Here is a 22,428-nt window from a genome sequence, read left to right as displayed (position 1 = left end):
TTTCCCCCCTTTTTATAAATATTGAGACTCAATTTGTGAACTGTTGGATTTGGAGAGCTCCCCATCCAAACCGTTAGTGTATCAGGCGGATTTGTGTAAATACAGAGTGTCTGTGTATACTGACTTCTTTTGCTATAAGATGGTAAAAGTGAAATTTTTTCCTTTCAATATGTGTTTGAACAGCGGATGGTATTCCTAATGACAGTAGTGACAGTGAAATGGAAGATAGAACTACTGCTAATTTGGCAGCTTTGAAGCTTGATGAGTGGCTTAATTTCAAACTAGAGCCTGAGGTACGTTGCTTTTCAGTAGTGTGATAAGTTTCTTTCATTCAATGAGTATAAATTGACATACAGTATGTTGGAAATTACACCTTTACTATTGAGCCCTTAGTATTAGAGAATATAGTTTGTGTTTCAGTTTTCACAGGGCCCTTATGCATTCTCTGACATATTGGGGTTTATTTAAGTAGAGGATTTGAAAAGCCTCGATGTGGCTCGTATTTAAGCACAGTGATATTTGAGTATTTCTGTGTATGTAAGAAAATACCAAGTGTTGGGTGGTACAGAAGAACTCCCTTTATTTCATATAACTCTGTTTCTGAGAAAAAGATACGAGTTCATTCTGTTTTCTCTTTTTGTATATCTCTGAATTGGGAAAGATGAATGTCTTTTTTCAAATTAAAAATGTTCTTGACAAAGCCTTCCCTTCATGCCATCTCCACCTTTATTTATTTATTTATTTCAAGGTATTCACACCTACTATATTGTTATTGTCCCCCTTTAACTTTCTGCATAGTTTACTCCTTTTAGAACAGGAATAAAAGGGGCAGTACATTATTTTCTAACCTTATGCCATCAAATCAGTTAATACAGATGCTCAACACATTTAATTATACAAAATCAATTTGTTTTGAGTTACAAAATTGATGTTGATATGTAATTAATGAAAAAAATAAGATCAAAAAGATAACTATAAGAATATCCAGATATATACCATATTCCCATTTATATGGATCTGATCCATAAAACATCAACACATTCACTTAAAAACTAATTTAATCCATGGATCAAGGCTATATATTCAAGGTATTTTAAGGATGCCAGGATACTACAAGAGCTGGAGAAAAGAGTTTGGGAACAGTATATGCTTGCTAAACAAGAACTATGTTTATTTAGCTAGTGAATACCTAGAGTAATAAATTTTTACCTCATGATAGCAGTCAGACTTGCAAACATGCAGAAATAGGAATTAAGGGTTTTTTTTAGAGTTATTTATTTGAGACAGAGCATGTGCGTCAGCGGGAGGAGGGACAGAGGGAGAGGGAGAGAGAGAATCTCAGGCAGACTCCGCACTGAGTGTGGAGCCCGATGGGGGGCTTGATCTCATGACCCTGAGATCACAATCTGAGCCGAAATCGAGACTCAGATGCTTAACTGACTGAGCCACCCAGGCACCCCAGGAATTAAGGGTTTTAAATGTGGTTATAAAGTTCATAAAAAATCAGACTGAGGGGCGCCTGGGTGGCTCAGTCGTTAACGTCTGCCTTCAGCTCAGGTCATGATCCCAGGGTCCTGGGATTGAGCCCCGCATCGGGCTCCCTGCTCAGCGGGAAGCCTGCTTCTCCCTCTCTCACTCCCCCTGCTTGTGTTCCCTCTCTCACTGTGTCTTTCTCTGTCAAGTGAATAAATAAAATCTTAAAAAAAAAAAAAAATCAGACTGAGGTATATTTACTCAAAATGTTGAGATTCATTAAGTGGTAGCAAACAAAATAATTCCTCAGACAAATGCACACTTTCCAGTATACATATTATTGGGGGAAGAAAGGAGAAGAATGTGCATTAAGTGGTGAAATCCACCAAGCTGTGTATCAATATTCTGTTACACCAAACAGTTTGGAGACAAGGGAGTTGCTCTAATATAATTTCAGATTATGGTTCACTTGGCTAAAATAGGTTGGTTTGCCATATTAAAAGTTTACTACAGTAATTTTTCACATAAACATTTAGACTTGAACTCCAGAAGTAAATATGGCATGATTATTTTGCTTTTAATCTGTCAAATAGCTAAAAGTCAACAATTTTAAAAACTATAACAAAGAACAAGTTGAAGTGATGTGACTCCTACGTCATTGAACCCCTCCTAATGGTCAACTGTTAGTATTTAACCAATTCAGAGAGTTAATGAATCCTTGCATTCATTCAGTTTTCTGTGCCTTAGCTAGGATGTGTAATTACAAAAGATAGATACTGGTAAAAGCTCCGTCTCTATTTTTAAAAGATCCTACTATATCCTTTTTTTTTTTTTTTTGAGGGGGGAAGGTGGTCAGCTAACCTGTCAATAGTCGACAACTGGTTAGGTTTACTTTTTTACTCTCCGTTCACTTGTCGCTTCAGCCTCCTGGAGTCCCACTTGCATTTGCACCAGCCCTTCCCTTCCCTGAAACGGTCCTTGCCAAGGTCAGCATGTCCCCCATGTTGTCATGGCCAGCCCACTGTGTTGAGTTCACCCTTTCTCTCATGTTTGGCACTGTTGTCCATACCCTTCCTTGTGTAATTCTGCCCTTCCCCATTTTTCCTCCTCACCCCTGTCCCAACTTCTTTGTCACAAGTTAGTATGACATTAATCTTTCCTGATTCTTCTTCTTTCTTAAAAAGTCATTCCTTCTTAGGTTCTTTCACTGACTCTGCTGTATGTGTTTGTGCCTCAAATGTTAGATATTCTCCAGTACTCTGGGCTTTCCTCTGCTCTTTTCATGTCTCTGTACAATCTCTAGGGACCTCACCTCGGTGTGTGGATTTAGTAACCATTTATGCACGGATGACTGCCAAGTCTGTCTATATTTCTAGCTTCGGCCTTTCTCTGCACTTACGAGTCTAGCTGCCCTCTGGATCATCGTGTGGATGTTCTACAAGCACTAAAATAAAATAGGAAGGGAACTAAATGTATTTTTCTTTATTGACTCTGCTGTTACTGTTCCAGTTCTAATCACACTCTACCCACACACTATTTGCCGTCTCTTCCATCGGCCTGTGTCATTTGATTTTGTGTCTCTAGTCCTCAAATATGATAAAGAAGAAATGTTATCTCATTGGTGCAACAAAAAGAATGAAATACGCTGCTTCCTGACCAGTTGCAGAGTGTCCTTTGGAAACAGTTGCAGACCTTCCCTAGTACGTGGGTGTCTTGCACATGGGTTCGCCATCTGGCTTGGGCCTCCTGGACCTGAGGGGGCCGATCGTTCTGTTACAGGCGGCCGGTTTGCTGCTGCAGCTCCGGCACAAGTGGCACAGCTTGTTTTTGCGCCGAATGAGAGCTCCGTCTAAACCCTGGTCTCAAGTTGATGAAGCCACCATCCGAGCCATCATAGCTGTTCTCAGCACCGAAGAACAGTCTGCAGGCTTACAGCAGCCATCGGGGATAGGCCAGAGGCCAAGGCCTATGTCTTCAGAAGAACTCCCTCTGGCATCGTCTTGGAGGTCAAATAACAGTAGGAAAACCTCAGCAGATACGGAATTTTCGGATGAGTCTGCGACTGCAGAAAGGTAAACTGATAACATTTTTAGCAAAACGGGAGACTTTTTTTCCCCAGGAAAATGAATTATTTATCATGGAATCATGCTTTTGTAATATTTAAAAATTACTTATAATCTAAAATACACAAAAAGGTTACAATAAAATGGGAAGAGTTTTTTACCCTTTTTTTTTTTTTTTTTTTAAAGATTTATGTATTTATTTGAGGTGGGGAGGGACAGAGGGAGAGGGAGAGAGAGAGTCTTAAGCAGACTCTTTGCTGAGCAGGGCTGATCTGACGACCCTGAGATCATGACCTGAGCCGAAACCAAGAGTTGGGCACTTAACCAACTGTGCCACCCAGGTGCCCCAAGTTTTTTACAAATATTAAGATAATATGAAGGATTTTAAGCTACTGGTATCTATAAGTCATTTAATAAGGCAATTTTTTTTTATCAGGAAGAACTCAAAATGTTTAATTTCAAGAATTCACAAATTTAGGGTCTGTTAAAAAGCTACCAATATTTTAAAATTACATATTTTCATTGATATATGTCAAGTCATAACTTTCCCAGATATCCTACAGCAAGAAGTATGGGCTGTGGCCAATTAAAAGAACAACCTCCTCACAAGTCTTACTTAAGTATCAATATTGCTGACTAGTATTCCTCCAGGAGATCAATTATTCATTCATTTATTCAGTGACATATTAAACGTGTGTTGTTCTTGGTGCTTATAAGAGATACAGCAGTGTACCAAACAGACAAGATCTCTTCCTTCAGAGAGTTTATCTTTTATCCAGGGAAGGCATATAATAAGTAAACAAATTTACTGTAATGGTAAAATCTGTTACACTTTAGCCAAATTCTTCTTTTCTTTCCAGCATTTAGCAATTAGATATATTTTTATTTACTATATGATTATTAATAATAATAAGAGAGCCCTTATATTGAATTATTTATCCAAAAATGTATTTTGATTATATAATAGTGGTTATAATGAATCATTGGCCATGATTCAAAAATATTTGTTGTGTAAGAACATTTGTTAGAATCAAATTTAAGTTTCTCTATATCAGTTAAAACATTTTTTTACCCTGTTATAATTGATAACAAAAACAATATTCTTGTCTGTGATGCTAGTTTTGGCAATATTGGTAGAAAGTCTGTGTGGTAAGATTTCATTGTTAAAAAAATTGAAAATAGAAACAGGGAAAACATTAAAGATACGTGATGTTTACTGTTTTTTAAGGATCAGATGGGGCTGTTAGTGTCTTCTTTTGGTCAGATTTGCATATTTGAATGAAGCATACGGCTTCATCAGGTCAGACTTCTGTTAAAGGGGAGTAATCCATACTGGTTTCCAAGTTCTTCAGATATTACACTTCAGGAATAATTCAGGCATTTGCCAAGAAAATCTTCTCATAATGTGTGTTCCTGAATGTTTCTCTCTGATGTAGGCCCTGCTGGGCAATAGAAGAGTAAAAGGCGCATTTTCTTCTTAGACACTACCCACCTTTTGAAAAGATTGTTCTAAAAACTTACTTGAACAATGGTTTAGGATGTGGGAATAGATTTCCAAAGAAGTTGTTATGTGGTAATGTTATTCCTAGGCCCATCTATAAAAATCTGTTAGGCTCATAGAGACTCTGTGTGTTGTGTGTATGTATATGTGTCTGTGTGTATAAATGCAAATGTATAGGTGTGTGTGCATATATTCACATACGTGCACACACACATTTTTGGAAAAAAACTTCCTTTTAAAGTAATAAATGCTTATTTAATAAAAGTTAGAAATTTAATAAAATTAAGAAAATCAAAATTATAAAATGTAATATTAGTTATAATTCAGATATTGATTGTCTTACAAATTTAGTTTTTCACCTGTGATACTGGAATCAACCATTTCCATTTCCTTACAAGTTGTAGCCTGGCACTCTTCATTTTCTTACCTGTTGAACAGTGAGATCTGGAATTTCATCTACCTTCAGACTTTTGGTAGTATTAATAGATAAGGTCTGGACTTGGTGGATTTGGTGGGGAATAGAATGAGGATGCTTAGGAAGATTTATTTTTGGAGGGAGAAATTAACAGTCTTTGTGAGATTACTTCTTGGAGAGAAAGTATTTACAGTTAGAATTTTCACTCTGCAATGGTAAGATATATTTACTCTTTACTCTATATGTAATATACTTTTTTACTATATTTACTATTCTTTTAATAAAAACATTTTATTGAAACTATTTTAAAATAGTTTAAGAAACTATTAAAGTAATAGAAATTGCCCATGTTCCAACCTAAATCATACCAATGTGTTGGTATGTCATTTTCTAAATAATTTGATGGCAGAGGACAAGTGCATTCTACGAGAGAAATGAGATAAAATGAATTCCATGTCAGAACTTTTTTTTTTTTAAACTTTTTTTTAAAAGATTTTATTTATTTACTTGACAGAGAGAGCGACAGCGAGAACAGGAACACAAGCAGGGGGAGTGGGAGAGGGAGAAGCAGGCTTCCCGCTAAGCAGGGAGCCCGATGTGGGGCTCGATCCCAGGACCCTGGGATCATGACCTGAGCCGAAGGCAGACGCTTAACGACTGAGCCACCCAGGCGCCCAGCATACTTGTATTTAAATAATTATATAATGTTAAAGACCTCTCCAATAGCATCATACAAGAGGTTAGGAATTTTGTAAGGGAAATAATACTTTGAGTATTTGTTAACATTAAGTTAAGAATTTCTGTAGATTGTTAAAAATATATTTTTACCTATTGTTTGTGTAAGGGCACCCTAATATCTCAGATGTTTTTTAACTTCTAAGTGTGAGAAAACGAAATTCCCTTCTTAAATATTACTCCATATATCATAATGCCACTGGAACTTTGGTTTGAAATGGAATCTGCTTTATATTATGAACTTGTGTGTCACTGATCTTTATTTCCTCCTTCCCACTTAAGAGTATTGATGAAATCTCCATCTCCAGCACTGCACCCACCTCAGAAGTACAAAGATAGAGGAATTTTACATCCTAAACGAAGCACCGATGACCGATCGGATCAATCTTCTGTGAAATCTACAGACAGCAGTAGCTACCCAAGTCCTTGTGCTAGCCCTTCTCCTCCATCCTCGGGAAAGGTAGAGTATCTACAAGTTGATGTAGCAAGGAACAGATTGCTAGCACATTTCATGTTACATATTGAAGCAAAATGACAAAACAATTCTACTTTTGGTTACTAATTGTGGTCTTTGTTCTAGATATAAATTGAATCTGGCAGACTTGAGACACCTTGCATAAATTTTTTAGTTTTTCCTGCTTGCCAGAGATTTCTAGTTATCCCCATCTTGGGATGTTTTAAAACTAACAGATCGTTTACCGATGGCACGTAACTCAGCCATCCAGCATTTCCTTTATGTATTGTTAGAACCTTTTTTTGTTAAGTTACAAGATGATCTCAAACTAGTTTAGATTTGTAATTTCAGAATTGCAAACAGTGGTTTCTTTGAATTACTAATTGATTTTTCCATTCAGTGGTTATATTAAAAAGATGGGGTGGGGTTAAGAAGATAGGAAATGTTGGTAGGGAATTGAGAACTATGTATCTTTTAAAAAATTTGTAATACTAATGATTTCAAATGTTTAGAGTATGTTTACTTTTAATTTCCTGTGTTGTTGGTACTGAGTAAGTATTTGATTAAGGTTATTTTTTTTTTTTAAAGATTTTATTTTTATTATTTATTTGACAGAGAGACACAGCGAGAGAGGGAACACAAGCAGGGGGAGTGGGAGAGGGAGAAGCAGGCTCCCCGCAGAGCAGGGAGCCCGATGTGGGACTTGATCCCAGGACCCTGAGATCATGACCTGAGCCGAAGGCAGTTGCTTAACCGACTGAGCCACCCAGGCGCCCTGATTAAGGTTATTTAGCTATATGTTGTGTTCTGGGGAAAATGTCTGCTGAAACACTCTTTTTTAAAAAATTTTTTATTGTTATGTTAATCACCATACATTACGTCATTAGTTTTAGATGAAACACTCTTGTTAAATAAGAGGAAAATAAATGTTTTTTGTGGATTTGCATTCTTAGGTTTTAGGGTGTTTTATTTTTAAGTATCTTTATTTAGGTATATACACAGTAAGATTCAATCAGTTTAAACTGTACAATTCAGTGAATTTTGACAAATGTATATAATTATATAAACGTATCACAGCCACATACAGGACATTCCCACCAGCCCTGGATCATGACAGCGGCCGAACTGCTCTCTGTCCCTAGAGTTTTGCCTTTTCTGCAATTTGCTCTAAATGGAATCATATGTATGTAGTTTTTTGTGACTGGGTTATTTCACTTTTGAAATTCATCCAAATTATTCAGTGTATTATTAGTTCATTACTTTTTATTGCTGGATAGTATGGCTAATACCACGGAATGTTTATCCATTCACCAGTTGGACATTTGGATTGTTTCCCACTTTTTGGCTGTTATGAATAAAGCTGCTATAATATTCAAGGACAAGTCTGTGTGTGTACGTATGGTTTCTATTCTTGGGTAAACATCCAGGAGTAGAATTGTGGGATTGTATGGTTAAGTGCATGTTTAACTTTATAAGAAACTATCCAGCTATTTTCCAGAATGGCTATGCTTTTTTCCATTCCCTTCAATCATCTGTGAGGGTCCCAAATGCTCCATGTTCTTGACAATACTTGACATTATTAATCTCTTTAATGTTAGCCGTTCTGGTGGGTACATAGTGATACCCGATTGTAGTTTTAATTTGTGTTTCCCCAATGACTACTGATGTTGAGCCTCTCTTCATGTGCTTATTTGCTGTTCCTGAATTTTCTTTGGGGTGAGGTATCTGTTCAAATTTTTGCTTAACTTTTTTTGGTTGTTTATTGGTTGGTTGTCTTTTTTATTTAATAGAAAGATTTTAAGAAATGTATTCTAGATATAGATCTTAATTATATATGCTTTGCAACTTTTTCTAACAGTCTGTGCCTGCATATTCATTTTCTTAACAAGTGACTTTTGAAGAGCAGTGTTTTTCATTTTGATGAAGTCCGTTGTAGCTATCTTTTTCTATCTTTTTGTCTTATGGTTCATATTTTTTGTGTTCTAAGAAGTCTTTTTTTTTTTTTAAAGATTTTATTTATTTATTTGACAGAGAGAGAGATAGTGAGAGCAGGAACACAAGCAGGGGGAATGGGAAAGGGAGAAGCAGGCTCCTTGCCGAGCAGGGAGCCCGATGCGGGACTCGATCCCAGGACCCTGGGATCATGACCGAAGGCAGACGCTTAACGACTGAGCCACCCAGGCGCCCCTGTGTTCTAAGAAGTCTTTGTTTAACTCTGGGGTGCCAGGATGGCTTAGTCAGTTGAGCGTCCGACTCTTGGTTTTGGCTCAGGTCATGATCTCATGGTCTTGAAATTGAGACACCCCCTCCCCCATGGGGCTCCACTCTCAGTGGGGAGTTTGCTTGAAGATTCTCTCCCTCTGCCCCTCTCCCCACTGACACGTGCACATGAGCGTGTTCACTCTCTCAAATAAATAAATCTTAAAAAAAAAGAGAAATTTTTGTTTAACTCAAGATTACAAAGATTTTCTCCTATGTTTTCTTCTAGAAATGTTGTAGTGAGAGCTCTTACATTTAGCTAGATGCTCTGTTTTAAGTTTTGTTTATAGTATGAGCGGGTCACGGGCCATATTTTATCATTTGCCTATACAGTTGTTCTAGCACCATTTGTTGAAAAGATTACCTTTTCCTTTGAATTATCTTGGCACCTTTGTCAAAAATCGATTGACCATAAATAATGTGATCTACCTATTGGACTCTGTTCTGTTGCATTGATCTTTATACCTCTCTGTTTTGCCTCTGCTACAGTGAGTTGTTTATAGTAGCCTTATACTAAGCTTGAAACCAGTTAATTTTTTTTCTCCAACTCTGTTGTTTTTTAAAATTGTTTTGGTATTCTAGGTGTTCCAGTATTCTTTCATATAAACTTTAGAAAATGCTTGTCAATTTCTACAGAAACATTTTTTGGTATCAAGTGGAATTGCATTGATTCTGTAGGTCAGTTTAAAGAAAACTGACAACAGGTTTTAGTTTCCTAATCCATAAGCATGGTATACATCTGCATTTCTTTTGATATTCTTTAATTTTTCACAAGAGTGTTTTGTAAATTTCAGAGTTCAGGTATTACATATTTTTTGTTAAGTTGATCTCTAAGTATTTTATATTTTTGATGCTGTTCTTTAAATTTTTAATTTCCAGTTCATGGCTAGCATATAGAAATACATTTGACTTTTGTATATTTACCCAATATGCCACGATCTTATTTCATTTATTAATTCTGTTAGCTTTTTATGTAGATTTCTCAGGATTCTCTACATGCATAATCATTTCATCTCTTAATAAAGGTCGTTTTGCTTTTTTCCTCTCTAGTATTGATTCTGTTTATTTCTTTTCTTGCCTGTTCTCTCTGATTAGAACGTCCAGTAAAATGTTTAATAAAAAGTGTTGAGAGCAGACATCTTTGCCTTGATCTTAGAGGGAAAGCTAGCCCCTAGTTAAACCTGTCACCATTTATGATAACATAACTGTGGGATGTTTCCTTTTGGATGCACTTTGCTGAGAGGATTTATTAGGAATAAATGTTGAATTATGTTCAGTGCTTTTTTTTTTTTTTACATCTACTGAAATGATAACAGAATTCTTTATTTCTTCTATTAATAAAGTGGATGTCATTGACTGTTTTTGTAATGTTTATGCCTCACTTGGTCACGATGATTATTGTTTTAAATATTATTGGATTTGATTTTGCTTAATCAAAACTTCTGTTAAGTTTGGGATCTTTGTTCATGAGGGAGGGATATTATGTAGTTCTCTTTTCTTGCGTTGTTTTTGTATGGCTTTAGTATCAGGGTAATGCTGGCCTCATAAAATTAGTTGGGAAGTCTTCTTTCCACTTAAGGTTTTTGGAAGAGATGCCTAGAATTGATGCGATTTTTTCCTTAAATGTTTTAACTTTCCTTGGTGTATCTCGAATCAATATTATACACTTCAGGTATAGTTTGAGAAGCTTGCAACAGTATGTTTTTATTTTACCCCTTAGTCCTTTGTGTTACTGGTCTCATACATTTTATTTCTACATACATTAAAAATGCCACAGTGTAGTATTTTTTACTTCGTAGTAAACTATCTTTTCCCAAAAGTCAGAAAAGTGTCTTTTATATTTATTCAATATTTACCATTTCTTGTGCTCTTTATTCTTTTGTGTTGATGTGAATTTCTATCTTGGATCATACACTTCTGTCTGGAAACCTTTTAACATTTCTTTTAGTACAGATATTCTGGAAATGAAGTCTTCAAGCTTTTGTCTGGAAAACCTTTTTCACTTTTATTTTTGGAAGATATTTTTACTGTGTATATAATTCTGGGTTGACAGTGGTTTTCTTTAATTTATGCAAAGATGTCTTCACATTTTTTTTTTTTATCTCACCACTTCCCCTCCTTTTTGGGACTTGTGAGAGGCAAGTGTCGATACTATTCCACAAGTCACTGAAGCTTTCTTCATTTCTTTCAGTTGTCTCTGTTTCATTTGAGATGGCTTCTCTGGCTATGTCTGTAAGTTCACGGAGGTTTTCAATTTGTAGCATCTCATCGGCTGTGTATTCTTTCTACTGTACTTTTCACTGCGAGTATCATATTTTCATCTCTAGAGCACCCTTTGGGTCTTTAAAAAAATACCTTCCATTTCTCCTTTCAAAAGGCATGTTCAAGTTCACTTTACCTTCTTGAACATAGAGCATGTACTTATAATAGCTGCCCTGCTGTTCTTGTCTCCTAATTCCATCATCTGTCAGATCTGAATCTTTCCCTGTTTGTTCATTTTTTTGTCCTGGTTATGGGTCATATTCTCCTGTTTCTTTGCATTCCTTATAGTTTTGTTTGGCTGCTAGATTTTTGTTGTATTCCTTTAAGTACTATCAGACATCGTTCTGGTACATAGTTAAGTTAGTTGCAATCAGTTTAATCTTGTCGAGATTTACTTTTGGAAAGCAACGTTAGGGCAGGTCCAAAGCAGTTTTTTATTCTGCTACTAATTTAGTTTCAGTACCAAGGTGTGAGCCTTCTGTGGGCTAATGCCCTCTGTATTAACAGTTCTTTCCATCTTGGCTGGGGATAACGTGGAATACTCCCAACCCTGCGTGAGCTCCGGGAATGGTTTAGTCTACTGCTTTCCTCTGGATCTTTCCCTGGCGTTAGGTCATGTTTTCTCACTCATATGCAGGTCAGTACATAGTCAGAAACTTGTGGGGACCCCTCTGCAGTTCCTCGGGAACTTTATGTCTGTGCAACTCTCTTCTATCCAGCACGCTGCCATGCAAACTCTGACTACCTGGGTCTCTCAACTCCAGGCTCAGTCTCTGCAGTTCAGGGAGACTGGGGTTCTGTTTGTTTCCCTTCCCGGCACTGTTGCCTGGAAACTGTATCCAGGCGGTAAGCTGGAGCAATTTTTGTTTTGTTTTCAGCCTTTGAAAGTTTATTAAAATATTTTCTGAAAGTACATTTGGAGCATAAATCAAAGTTTGTATTCCAGGATCCTTTCTTGATAAGGGATTTTGAATGCTCTTGAAAATGAGTGCTTGGTTTTGGCTCTTTAACCTCATTTTGATTGACTCTTATGTAGCTTTTCAGGCATGATGGAGCTATTTGCATTTGTTGAATATTTGGTAAAATAATTTGGTTTATATGTTTATGAAGATGTTATTTAACGGAGCCTATTGATTTCGAAAGGTCAAATTACCTTTCAAGAACTTATGCATTCTTTTATAGGGCTCAAAATCTCCTTCACCAAGACCAAACATGCCTATTCGATACTTCATAATGAAGAGTAGCAATTTGAGAAACCTTGAAATTTCTCAACAGAAGGGTATCTGGTCTACAACCCCTAGTAATGAGCGGAAGCTAAATCGAGCCTTTTGGGAAAGCAGCATGGTTTACTTGGTATTTTCTGTTCAAGGATCTGGACATTTCCAGGTGAGCCATCCTGAACCAGTAAAATGGGGTTGTTCTGGCTGCAGGTTAGACCACACAGATTAAAACAAAAGCCAAAAACCACCCTGGCTTTTTATTGTTTCGGGATGCAAGAACGCATCTCGTTTGACTGAGTATGAGGGATGTAGTGTTACCTCTTGAAGGGAATGACTCTAGGGATCCTGTTGTTTTCCTTGTCTTACCAGAACCTCTCTAGATGAGCCATTTCTCCTTCTGAGGACAGCTTTAGATTTACTATTTTTCAGGTGAATTAAGAGTAACGAGAAGCTTGACTTTTTGGTAAAATGTTTATTTAAATAGGCAAGGAAGTTAGAATTGATAATCCAGAATCTGAGTGTGTTTCTTAACTCCTCTTGACTCGATGTCTATCTGAATTTAGAAACTAAGGAATTTATTATTTGATATTATTATAATTTTTGGCAGTAAAAACTTACAGGTTAGATTGTATCTGTTTATCATGGAATAAGTATGGGTTTAGGGCTGTTAATACATTATTTAGAAAGTATCTGTTCATATTGAAATTATGTTAGAAGGCTGGAATCGGTCTTCCCTCTAAAATTTGCTAATACATCTTTTTATAAAAAAAAATAAGTAACTTGTTTTTGTGAGATACCATTTTTATATTACATTTTTACCTTAAAATTTAAAAAACCTCAGAGCTTTCGCAGATAAATTGAATTCAGACAATTTTAATATCATCCTCACCTTTCCCCTTGCCCTCGTTTTACCCGCAGGGATTTTCTAGGATGTCTTCTGAGATAGGAAGGGAGAAGAGCCAGGACTGGGGCTCAGCTGGACTGGGAGGAGTATTTAAGGTGGAGTGGGTCCGGAAGGAAAGTCTTCCCTTTCAGTTTGCTCACCACTTACTCAATCCCTGGAACGACAACAAGAAAGTCCAGATCAGCAGAGACGGGCAGGTATATAGTGGCATTTAATATTTGTCTTCTGCTTTTCTTTTTGTTTTGTTTTGCTGTTATTTGGTGGTTTGAGGAGGGAATGGAAGAGTACAGAATGTAGGTTCCATATGCACACGGGAGATGGTGGTTCCGATTTGTGGAGGAGCTGGTGAAAACCTGCTTGTAGGTGTTTGACAGAGCTCATGGCTTTTTTAACAGTTTGTAACTTTGGCTTCTCTCTGTCATTACATACATATAAAATCTTTCATAAATTACTTCATGGAGGCTCCTGTTTTTGTCTTACTAATGGAAGATATGTTCAAAACTGAGCGTAATTCTGAAGTAATTTCACTGAAGTCTAAGGATAACAACAGTATCTGACTCCTTTGTGCCTTAACTAATTATGTAACATAAATAACAGCCTTTTTATATTTTTGTGGCTTGTTTTATTTCTGTTACGTTTGCTTGGCCTCTATCATGCTGCTGATGTGCATTTTGAACTAGTTAAGGGGATGGGAATTACCCTATATATGGACCACGGTGCTAGCCGATTTATATCAAGTAATTTAATTTAATGCATATTGAGTTATTAGGCCAGTTTTAGTCAGGAGAAATAGGAGAAATTATTCTAAGGTCACACAGCTAATAGTTTATTTAACCCATTTGATTCACTTTAAATCACCATATGGAAAGTGTTCGGGTTCTTTTTAAATGCACATCATGTCACAAGAAGACTATAAATGACATTCTTTTGAATTGTATCAGAATATTTTAATTTTTATTCTATAATAAGGATTTTGAAGTAAGACTAATTCCTAAGATAAGAATATACTATACTCTCGATTATTTCATTAAAGCCCCCAAACATCTAATATGCTAGGTTTCATAGTAAATCTTTGAAAGCTGAAGCTGAGTGCTGGTGGTAAATCTCCATTAAAAATGAAATTCATTATTTCCAGATAGAAGTTCCAGGAGTACTGCATGGAAATTACCATCTTGTCACAGTTGTTGCTATTTTCGCAGGCTAACTATAATCTTGAAGTCTGGAATTGAACTTCACAAGCCTGAACGCAGAGAATCAGAGCAATGTGATTTTATCATTTTCTGGTAGAAAAATGAAATTGAATGGACTTTTCTTACATTTTTATCAGCATAGGTTTTGGTGCTTTAAAAAACTCAATCCAGTTCCTTTTGTGTTTATTCTGACTTCTGCTTTATCTAGGAACTAGAGCCTCAGGTTGGTGAACAGTTGCTGCAGTTATGGGAACGCCTTCCACTGGGAGACAAAACTGCAACTGACTGAACTCAGGTTATACTCTCCTTGACCTTGAATTCTGGCAGTATTTATGATCACTAAGGACATCTTTCAAATTATTTATCTTTTTTTTTTTTTTTTAACTCTTTCAGAGCTCTGAGCTGCAGAAGAACATTGTACCTATTTAAAACCACCGAACACACTGACTTCTAAGAACTGAGATGGAGATGTGTGTTACGAGTGAATGGGCTTTTCTGGTTGAGAGTGTCACTTAAGACCCACCATCTTCATATAAAGGAGAAAAGGGTAATTTAAATTTTTATAGTGATCATAAAAAATGATTATGTAATGTTGGTTATTTATATGTTTGTCATTGAATAAAATAGTAGTGGTTTCATTATTTGGCACAACAGCAGTTATTTGAAACATACTTAATTTGAAGTTAAACATTTCATTTGTTGAAGACACTGACTTATAACTCTTATTGAGGGTTTTTTTTTTTTTAATGCAAAGTAAATTGTTTCCTTTTAAGAAAGGCCTGAATGTATCTGAGCACCATTTTAGAACAGTCAACACTTTGTTGTTGTTAAAGAAGAAGCAAACAACCCAATTCTAAAAATGCCCCTTTTGAAAATAGTGTGTGCTGATTAAGGGCTATTCATTCTGCCATTTTAAACCTGAGATACATTAAGAAAAAAAGGAGAGATGTCTTTTTCTTTGATTATGAAGTACAGTAAGATCTGAAGGAAATCAGGGTTCCTCCCTCCCTGTCTTTGATCAGATCAGATTTAGTGCTTAGTCTTATTCCTGGTCCTGCCTCTTAACTCGGTGTGTGCCATACCCCTCCCTTCCTCCCGCGTTACAACCTTCACACCTCTCTTACGTGAGCACAGTAATTACGTCCTCTTCGTTTTGGCTAGAGAAACTTGATTTAGACAAGTTAAAAATGGAAACAAATTAAACCTGTTAAAAAAAAAGTGCCCAACAGTTAGAGCTTGGTTGGTGTATATTTTTCAAACTAAAGCCCACAGCACTGCAATTCTAAATGCTTTCTATTTGTTTTCTAGTACTTTCCATCCTACTTACATTTTTGGATTTCTTATTTTTTTGCATTTATGGTTTAATAAATGGGAGGTAATTTTTTTTATAAACCTGTGTTAGTGCCAACTCACTTATATCTTTGTCATCTCAGGATTATTTGATATCTTTACCACCACTGTCTATAAAGGTTCCCCAGAAGCTTTTTGAAGGGAAATAAAGGTACAGGGAAAATGAAAGAAATGTCTGGGTTACTGAGCTCTTAAATAGAGCAGCTTTGATAGCACTTCTCATGATATATTTGGGTTATTGCTATGTGAAGAAAAACCAACCCAAATCTGATTTAAAGACAAGAAGACAAGTCCTGAGTTTTTTGCTTCTGCATTTGAGAACAAAGAAGTGAAGAGTCATGGGTCAGCATAAGATCTTGAGAACCCTTCTTTCTCTTGGAAAGCATTGTATGTTGGCACAGTAGTTTAAAATGCAGCTGTGATTTTTGCCTATATTTGTAGTTACTGGTTTTTTGTTTGTTTTATACTTTGAGAGATATACCTGTAAATTGAGCCTATGTGAATTATGTTCTGCTGTATGTGTATTACAGTTCTTTTCCTATTAGAGCAACTTGTGTTTTTTCTGATAATGTAGATACATTTTGTTGAGGTATATATTTAGCAGTTTACGGTGTTCTAAATTTGGAAGTGAGGACTTTTAAAAAAATAAAACTTACTATAATTTCCTTGTTTTCTAATATCTAGCTCTGAATGTAAATGATGTTTGTTGATATTTAAAATGAACACAATTTGAATGTAATTAAAATGCTGTTTTTGGAAGAGATGAACTTTAAATATACTTATTAAATGAAATTCTATTAAAATATCTAGATCTTGTTATTTCTGACAGTCTGTAATAGGGCTAAGGTAACAATGATCAACAATATCCCTTGAAATATTAGTGAATTTCAAACACCTTGAAGAATACTAAATTGATAGAGAAGGTGATGATTTCATATTAGTGTCTCCTCCTTGAAAAAATTTGCCTTGTTACCATAAGGGGATGGAAAAAAAGCTCAAGACGTGTTCAGTATGAAATCTTTTGAATGTGTTCTCTGTCAGGACACTGCATCTTGGTATCGTGCCCCTGTGTGCACTGCACACGCCGGCCTCGCTCTTCGGTTACAGCAAAGCTTGGTGTGGAGGAGAGCATAATCTCAAATGTGTACTTTAGGGGAAGACCGATTTGTTTAAGACTTTGTCCTCAGAGACTCTTTCTTCACCATATATAAAGCTTTATTTCCTGCAACAGGGAAAGTCTGGAGGACCAAGTCAAATGAGCTTCACCCCTGAATCAACACCGGGGCACACATCCTGCCCTTGAACACGCCACCGATAGGTGATGACGCGTTCCAGTCTGTGAGCTTCCCACAGCACACGTGCTCACTGTGCTCCAGAACTTTCCGCAGCTCCTCTTCACGCAAAGGCCCGCCACGCAGTGCACTCAGTTCTGCCCAAGGCCCCTGCGCGTGCCTCGGTCTTTGCAGCCAAGGGTGAAATTTCCAGTCGGCTGTCTCATAAAATCACAAACGCTGCATACTGAAAATGGAACTACTGTTCTTTCCTACAACCTGCTCCACCAAAAGCTGCTCTCTCTTCAGCGGCCGCCATTTCTGCAAGGGGCGTGGGGGATGGGCTCGGAACACAGGTGTGTACAGCGTGCTGTGGTGGAAGTTCTGTATTACAGTGATCCCGTTTCCGTTTTGGTATACTCTAGCCAGGATTGAATGTATTAGATGAAATGGGAGGATCTTGTTCAATCTGAAACCCCCATTGCCCCCTTCCCGTCCCCCCCGCTTTTTTTTTTAAAGATTTTATTTATTTATTTGAGAGAGAGAATGAGACAGAGAGCATGAGAGGGGGGAGGGTCAGAGGGAGAAGCAGACTCCCCGCTGAGCAGGGAGCCCGATGCGGGACTCGATCCCGGGACTCCAGGATCATGACCTGAGCCGAAGGCAGTCGCTTAACCGACTGAGCCACCCAGGCGCCCCCCCCTTTTTTTTTACTTAAACATTTTTATGATAATTTAGATGGAAGTTGTTTGTCAGTTAATGTTGGTTCTAGTCCTTCAAACTGTTCATATCTGCTTAATAACATTCACTGTACTAACCCTTCTTCAGGTTGTGGTGGGGGGGTAGTGACAGTTTAGTTACATCCTCAAGATAAAGTCTTAGTGAAAAATGAATAAATGTTCTTCAGTTAAATTTAAAAAAATACTCCCTTGCGGTTGCTCAAGGCCAGAAAACTTGCAGTCATCCTTGACATCTTTCCTTCGCTTAATCTCATCCAGCAGAAAATTTTCTTGGGTCTACCTTCAAAATAGACCTAAACCCTGACTGTTTCTCCTCTCATCTGTCACAACCACTCTGGACTGAGCCATAGTCCTCCTCGCCTGGGTTACTGAAATTGCTTCCTAAGATGCCTTCCCTCTTCAACCTCTCCCCCCTGCCACCGGTCTGTTTTCCCCAGAGAAACCCATGATCCTTTCAAAACAGTTTGCATTACTCAGCTGCTCAAAACCCTGCAGTGGCTCCCCGTTTCTCTCAGGAGCCAAAGTCCTTACAATGGCACCAACGCGACATGATCTGTCCTCCGCTTACTCCACTCTAGCCACACCGGCCTTCCCACTGTTCCTTGAATATCCTAGGCCTGTTCTAGCCCAGAGACGTGTGTGAGCTGTTGACTCTGCCTAGAATGCTCTTCCCAGAATATCTCTTTGGCCATCTGTAAACATGGGGTGATGTCCCTTTGAATTAGTGTTTTTGTATTTTTTGGTTAACATGTAGTGTTAGGTTTCCTGTGAAGTTTTCTGTAAAGCTTATTTAACTTTTAGAAGTAACATGCAGTAAATCCAACTTTTTTTAAATGTGCAGCTCTGAATTTTGACACCAACACAGATTTACGGAACTTTCACCTCAATTAGGATACGGTTCCATCACCCCCAAAACGTTCTCATGCCATCCCTTTGTAGTAACAGGTTCCTCTCCCCACTCATGCCATCCAGCCATAGATCTGTTCTCTGACATTCTAGTTTTCTCCTTTTGAGAACATACAGGTCGATTCTTACAGTATGTAACCTTGTGGGACTGACTTCTGTCACTCAGCATAATGCCTTTGAGATTGATCCAAGTTGTGTATATCAAAGTTCATTTCCTATTCCTGCCAAGTAGTATTCCATTGTATAGAAGTGCCACATTTTTTGGAAGCCATTTACCTGTCAATTACACACACGTGTGATTATATATAGAACAGCTAACCATTGGTGCACAGGTTTTTGTGTGGAAATGTTTCCGTTTGTTGAGTAAATACCTAGGACCGGGATTGCCGAATCAATGATGGTAAGTGTGTTTTATAAGAAACTGCCAAACTATTGTCCAGAGTGGCTATACCTGTTTGCATTCCTACCAGCAACGCTTTAGAGTTCCAGTTGCTCCATATACTTGACAGCACTTGCTATGGTCAGTATCTTTTTTTTCTCTTTAAGTTGAAAATACACATCAATTTTATGAAATTGTTGCTAAATTCCACTGAAGAATAATATAACTATTACTACAAAGTGCCTGTTCTGCATGTTATTTTGCTGTATTTGGTGCAGTAACTTCATAAATATAAATACACTGTAATCGGTAAGTTTAAATTGAGACACCTGCGGGGCGCCTGGGTGGCTCAGTCGTTAAGCGTCTGCCTTCGGCTCAGGTCGTGATCCCAGGGTCCTGGGATCGAGCCCCGCATCGGGCTCCCTGCTCGGCGGGAAGCCTGCTTCTCCCTCTGCCTCTCCCCCTGCTTGTGTTCCCTCTCTCGCTGTGTCTCTCTCTTCAAATAAATAAATAAAAAAAAAATCTTTAAAAATAAATAAATAAATAAATAAATAAATAAATAAATTGAGACACCTGCTAGAGGTAATCCGATATATCTAAGAAAGATGTGTTCATAACCTCTCTTCATTTCTTTTTATTTTATTTTATTTATTTATTTTTAAGATTTTTATTTATTTATTTGACGGAGACACAGCGAGAGCAGGAACACAAGCAGGGGGAATGGGAGAAGGAGAAGCAGGCTTCCCGCGGAGCAGGGAGCCCGATGTGGGGCTCGATCCCAGGACCCTGGGATCATGACCTGAGCTGAAGGCAGACGCTTAACGACTGAGCCACCCAGGCGCCCCATCTTTCTATTTTTTTTATCGTGATAAATGTATTCCTTAATCCCCATCACCTATTTCCCCCATCCCCCACCACTTCCCTCCTGGTAGGTTTGTTTTCTATAGTTAAGAGTCTATTTCTTGGTTTCTCTCTCTCTTTTTCCTTTGCTTATTTGTCTTATTTCTTAAATTCCATATATGAGTGAGATCATACGGTAATTGTCTTTCTCTGGCTTCTTTTGTTGGACATTATACTCTAGCTCTATCCATGTTGTTGCAAATGGCAAGATTTCATTCTTTTTATGTCTGAATAATATTCCATTGTATATATTTGCCACTTCATCTTAACCCATTCGTCAACTGATGGACAGACACTTGGGCTGCTTCCATGATTTGGCTAATGCTGCAATAAACATGGGGTGATGTCCCTTTGAATTAGTGTTTTTGTATTTTTTGGTTAAATACCCAGTCGTGCAATTACTGGATCATAGGGTAGTTCTATTTTTAATTTTTTGAGGAACCTCTATACTGTTTTCTTCCAGAGTGGCTGCACCAGTTTGCATTCCCACCAACGGTGCATGAGGGTTCCTTTTTCTCCACATCTTCACCAACATTTGTTGTTTCCTGTGTTTTTGATTTTAGCCATTCTGTATTCAATATCTTTTGTTTTTATCAATTTTTTTAGATGTGCAATAGTATCTGATCATGGTCTTGGGTTGTATCTTTCTAATGGCTCCTAATGTTGAATATATTTTCATGTGCTTATTATGTCACTCAATCCATTCGGGCTGCTATAACAAAGTACCACAGACAGTGTAGCTTACACACCACAGAAATTTATTTCTCACAGCTCTGGAGTCTGAAAGTCCAAGATCAGGGTGCTGGCATCGTCAGGTTTTGGGAGAAGCCTCTTCTCAATTGCAGACTGCTGGCTTCTTGTGTCTTCACATGGTGGAAAGCGACACAAACATTCAGCGTATAGCAGTCACCCATTTATCTTCTTTGGTGAAGTGTCTCTCCAAGTGATCTGACCATTTTAAAATTAAATCCATTGGGGTGCCTGGGTGGCTCAGTCAGTTAAGCATCTGCCTTCGGCTCAGGTCATGATCCTGGAGTCCTGGGATGGAGCCCCACATCTCTGCTCCGCGGGAAGTCCACTTCTCCCTTTCCCACTCCCCCTGCTTGTGTTCCCTCTCTCACTGTGTCTCTCTCTGTCAAATAAATAATCTTAAAAAAAAAATAAAATTAAATCCATTGTTTTCTTACTGTTGCGTTTTGAGAGTTCATTATATATAGTACTCCCCCTTTATGTACAGGGCTACAGTGATCTCATACCCCCAGTGGATGCCTGAAACCATGGATAGTACCAAACCCTATATACTGTGTGTTTTTTTTTTTCTATACATACACACCTATGATAAAGTTTAATTTATAAATTAGGCATAGTAAGAGATTAACAACAACTAATCAAATAGAACCGTTATGAGAATATACTGTAATAAAAGTTATGTGAATGTGGACTCAAAATATCTTACTGTACTGTAGTCACCCTTCTTGTGATCATGTGAAATGATAAAATGCTTGCATGACGAGATGAAGCGAAGTGAATGATACAGGCATTGTGACATAGCGTTAGGCTACTACTGACCTGATGATACCTGAGGAGGAGGATCACTTGCTTCTGGATTGAGAGTGTGGGTACCTGAAACCTTGGAGAGGGAGGGCTGCTGTATTTGGAGTACAAGTTTTTTGGTCAGTTATGTTTTTTGCAAATATTTTTTCTCTGCCTGTAGCTTGTCTTTTCGTTCTCTCCACAGTAGTTTTTATAGTTTTTTGTAGGTTTACAGTATTTTTTTGTAGTTTTAAATTTTGATGAACTACAATTTACCAATTTTTTCCTTTTATGGATTGTGATTTTGGTGTCATGTCTAAGAACTTTTTGCTTTATCCCAGGTTATGAAGTTTTTCTTCTATGTTTCTTCCTAAAAGTTCTGTAATTTTTTATTTTTAGATTCATGATCCATTTTGAGTTAATTTTTGTCCAAGTTGTGATATTTAGGTTGAGGTTCATTTTTATGCATGTGGATATTCAATGTGTCTTAACACCATTGTTGAAAAGAATGCTCTTTATTGAATTGTTTTTGTACCTTTGTAAAAAATCAGTTTGACATGTTTGTTTGGCTCTATTTCTGGACTCTGTTATGTTCCATTGATCTATGTATCTGTCCCTTCACCAATACCATAGTCTTGATTATTGGTGCTTTAGAGCAATTTTTAAAAATTGGGTAGTGAAGACTTGTACTTTTTAAAAAAATGTATTTATTTAAAGTAATCTCTACACCTGACGTGGGACTCAAACTCATGACCCCAAGATCAAGAGTCACATGCTCTTCTGGCTGAGCCGCCAGTAGTCCCAAGGGCTTGCACTTCTAACTAAAATGAAGTAACATCGACCAGATTTACTTTCTTGCCTGAAACAATGGTT

General features: G+C 37.4%; 1 protein-coding gene across 4 annotated transcripts in view; it reads left to right on the top strand.

The window, feature by feature from the left end:
• YTHDC2 (YTH domain containing 2) overlaps window positions 1–17,570 on the top strand; it is a 69,765-nt gene extending 52,195 nt beyond the window's left edge. For 2 of the 4 annotated variants that reach the window (XM_032425051.1, XM_032425053.1), the window contains 7 exons: window positions 184–293; window positions 3,253–3,545; window positions 6,470–6,647; window positions 12,345–12,548; window positions 13,301–13,483; window positions 14,685–14,771; window positions 14,870–17,039. In XM_032425051.1, the coding sequence (XP_032280942.1) occupies window positions 184–293; window positions 3,253–3,545; window positions 6,470–6,647; window positions 12,345–12,548; window positions 13,301–13,483; window positions 14,685–14,765 (1,049 nt within the window). In that variant the 3' untranslated portion in view covers window positions 14,766–14,771; window positions 14,870–17,039. The other 2 variants (XR_004301901.1, XM_032425052.1) reach the window with 2 other exon arrangements.
• The last annotated feature ends 4,858 nt before the right edge of the window (window positions 17,571–22,428 follow it).

Source organism: Phoca vitulina, unplaced genomic scaffold (genome assembly GCF_004348235.1).
Source record: "Phoca vitulina isolate PV1807 unplaced genomic scaffold, GSC_HSeal_1.0 scaffold32, whole genome shotgun sequence".
Lineage (NCBI taxonomy): Eukaryota > Metazoa > Chordata > Mammalia > Carnivora > Phocidae > Phoca > Phoca vitulina.
This window is presented reverse-complemented; position numbering and strand designations above follow the sequence as displayed.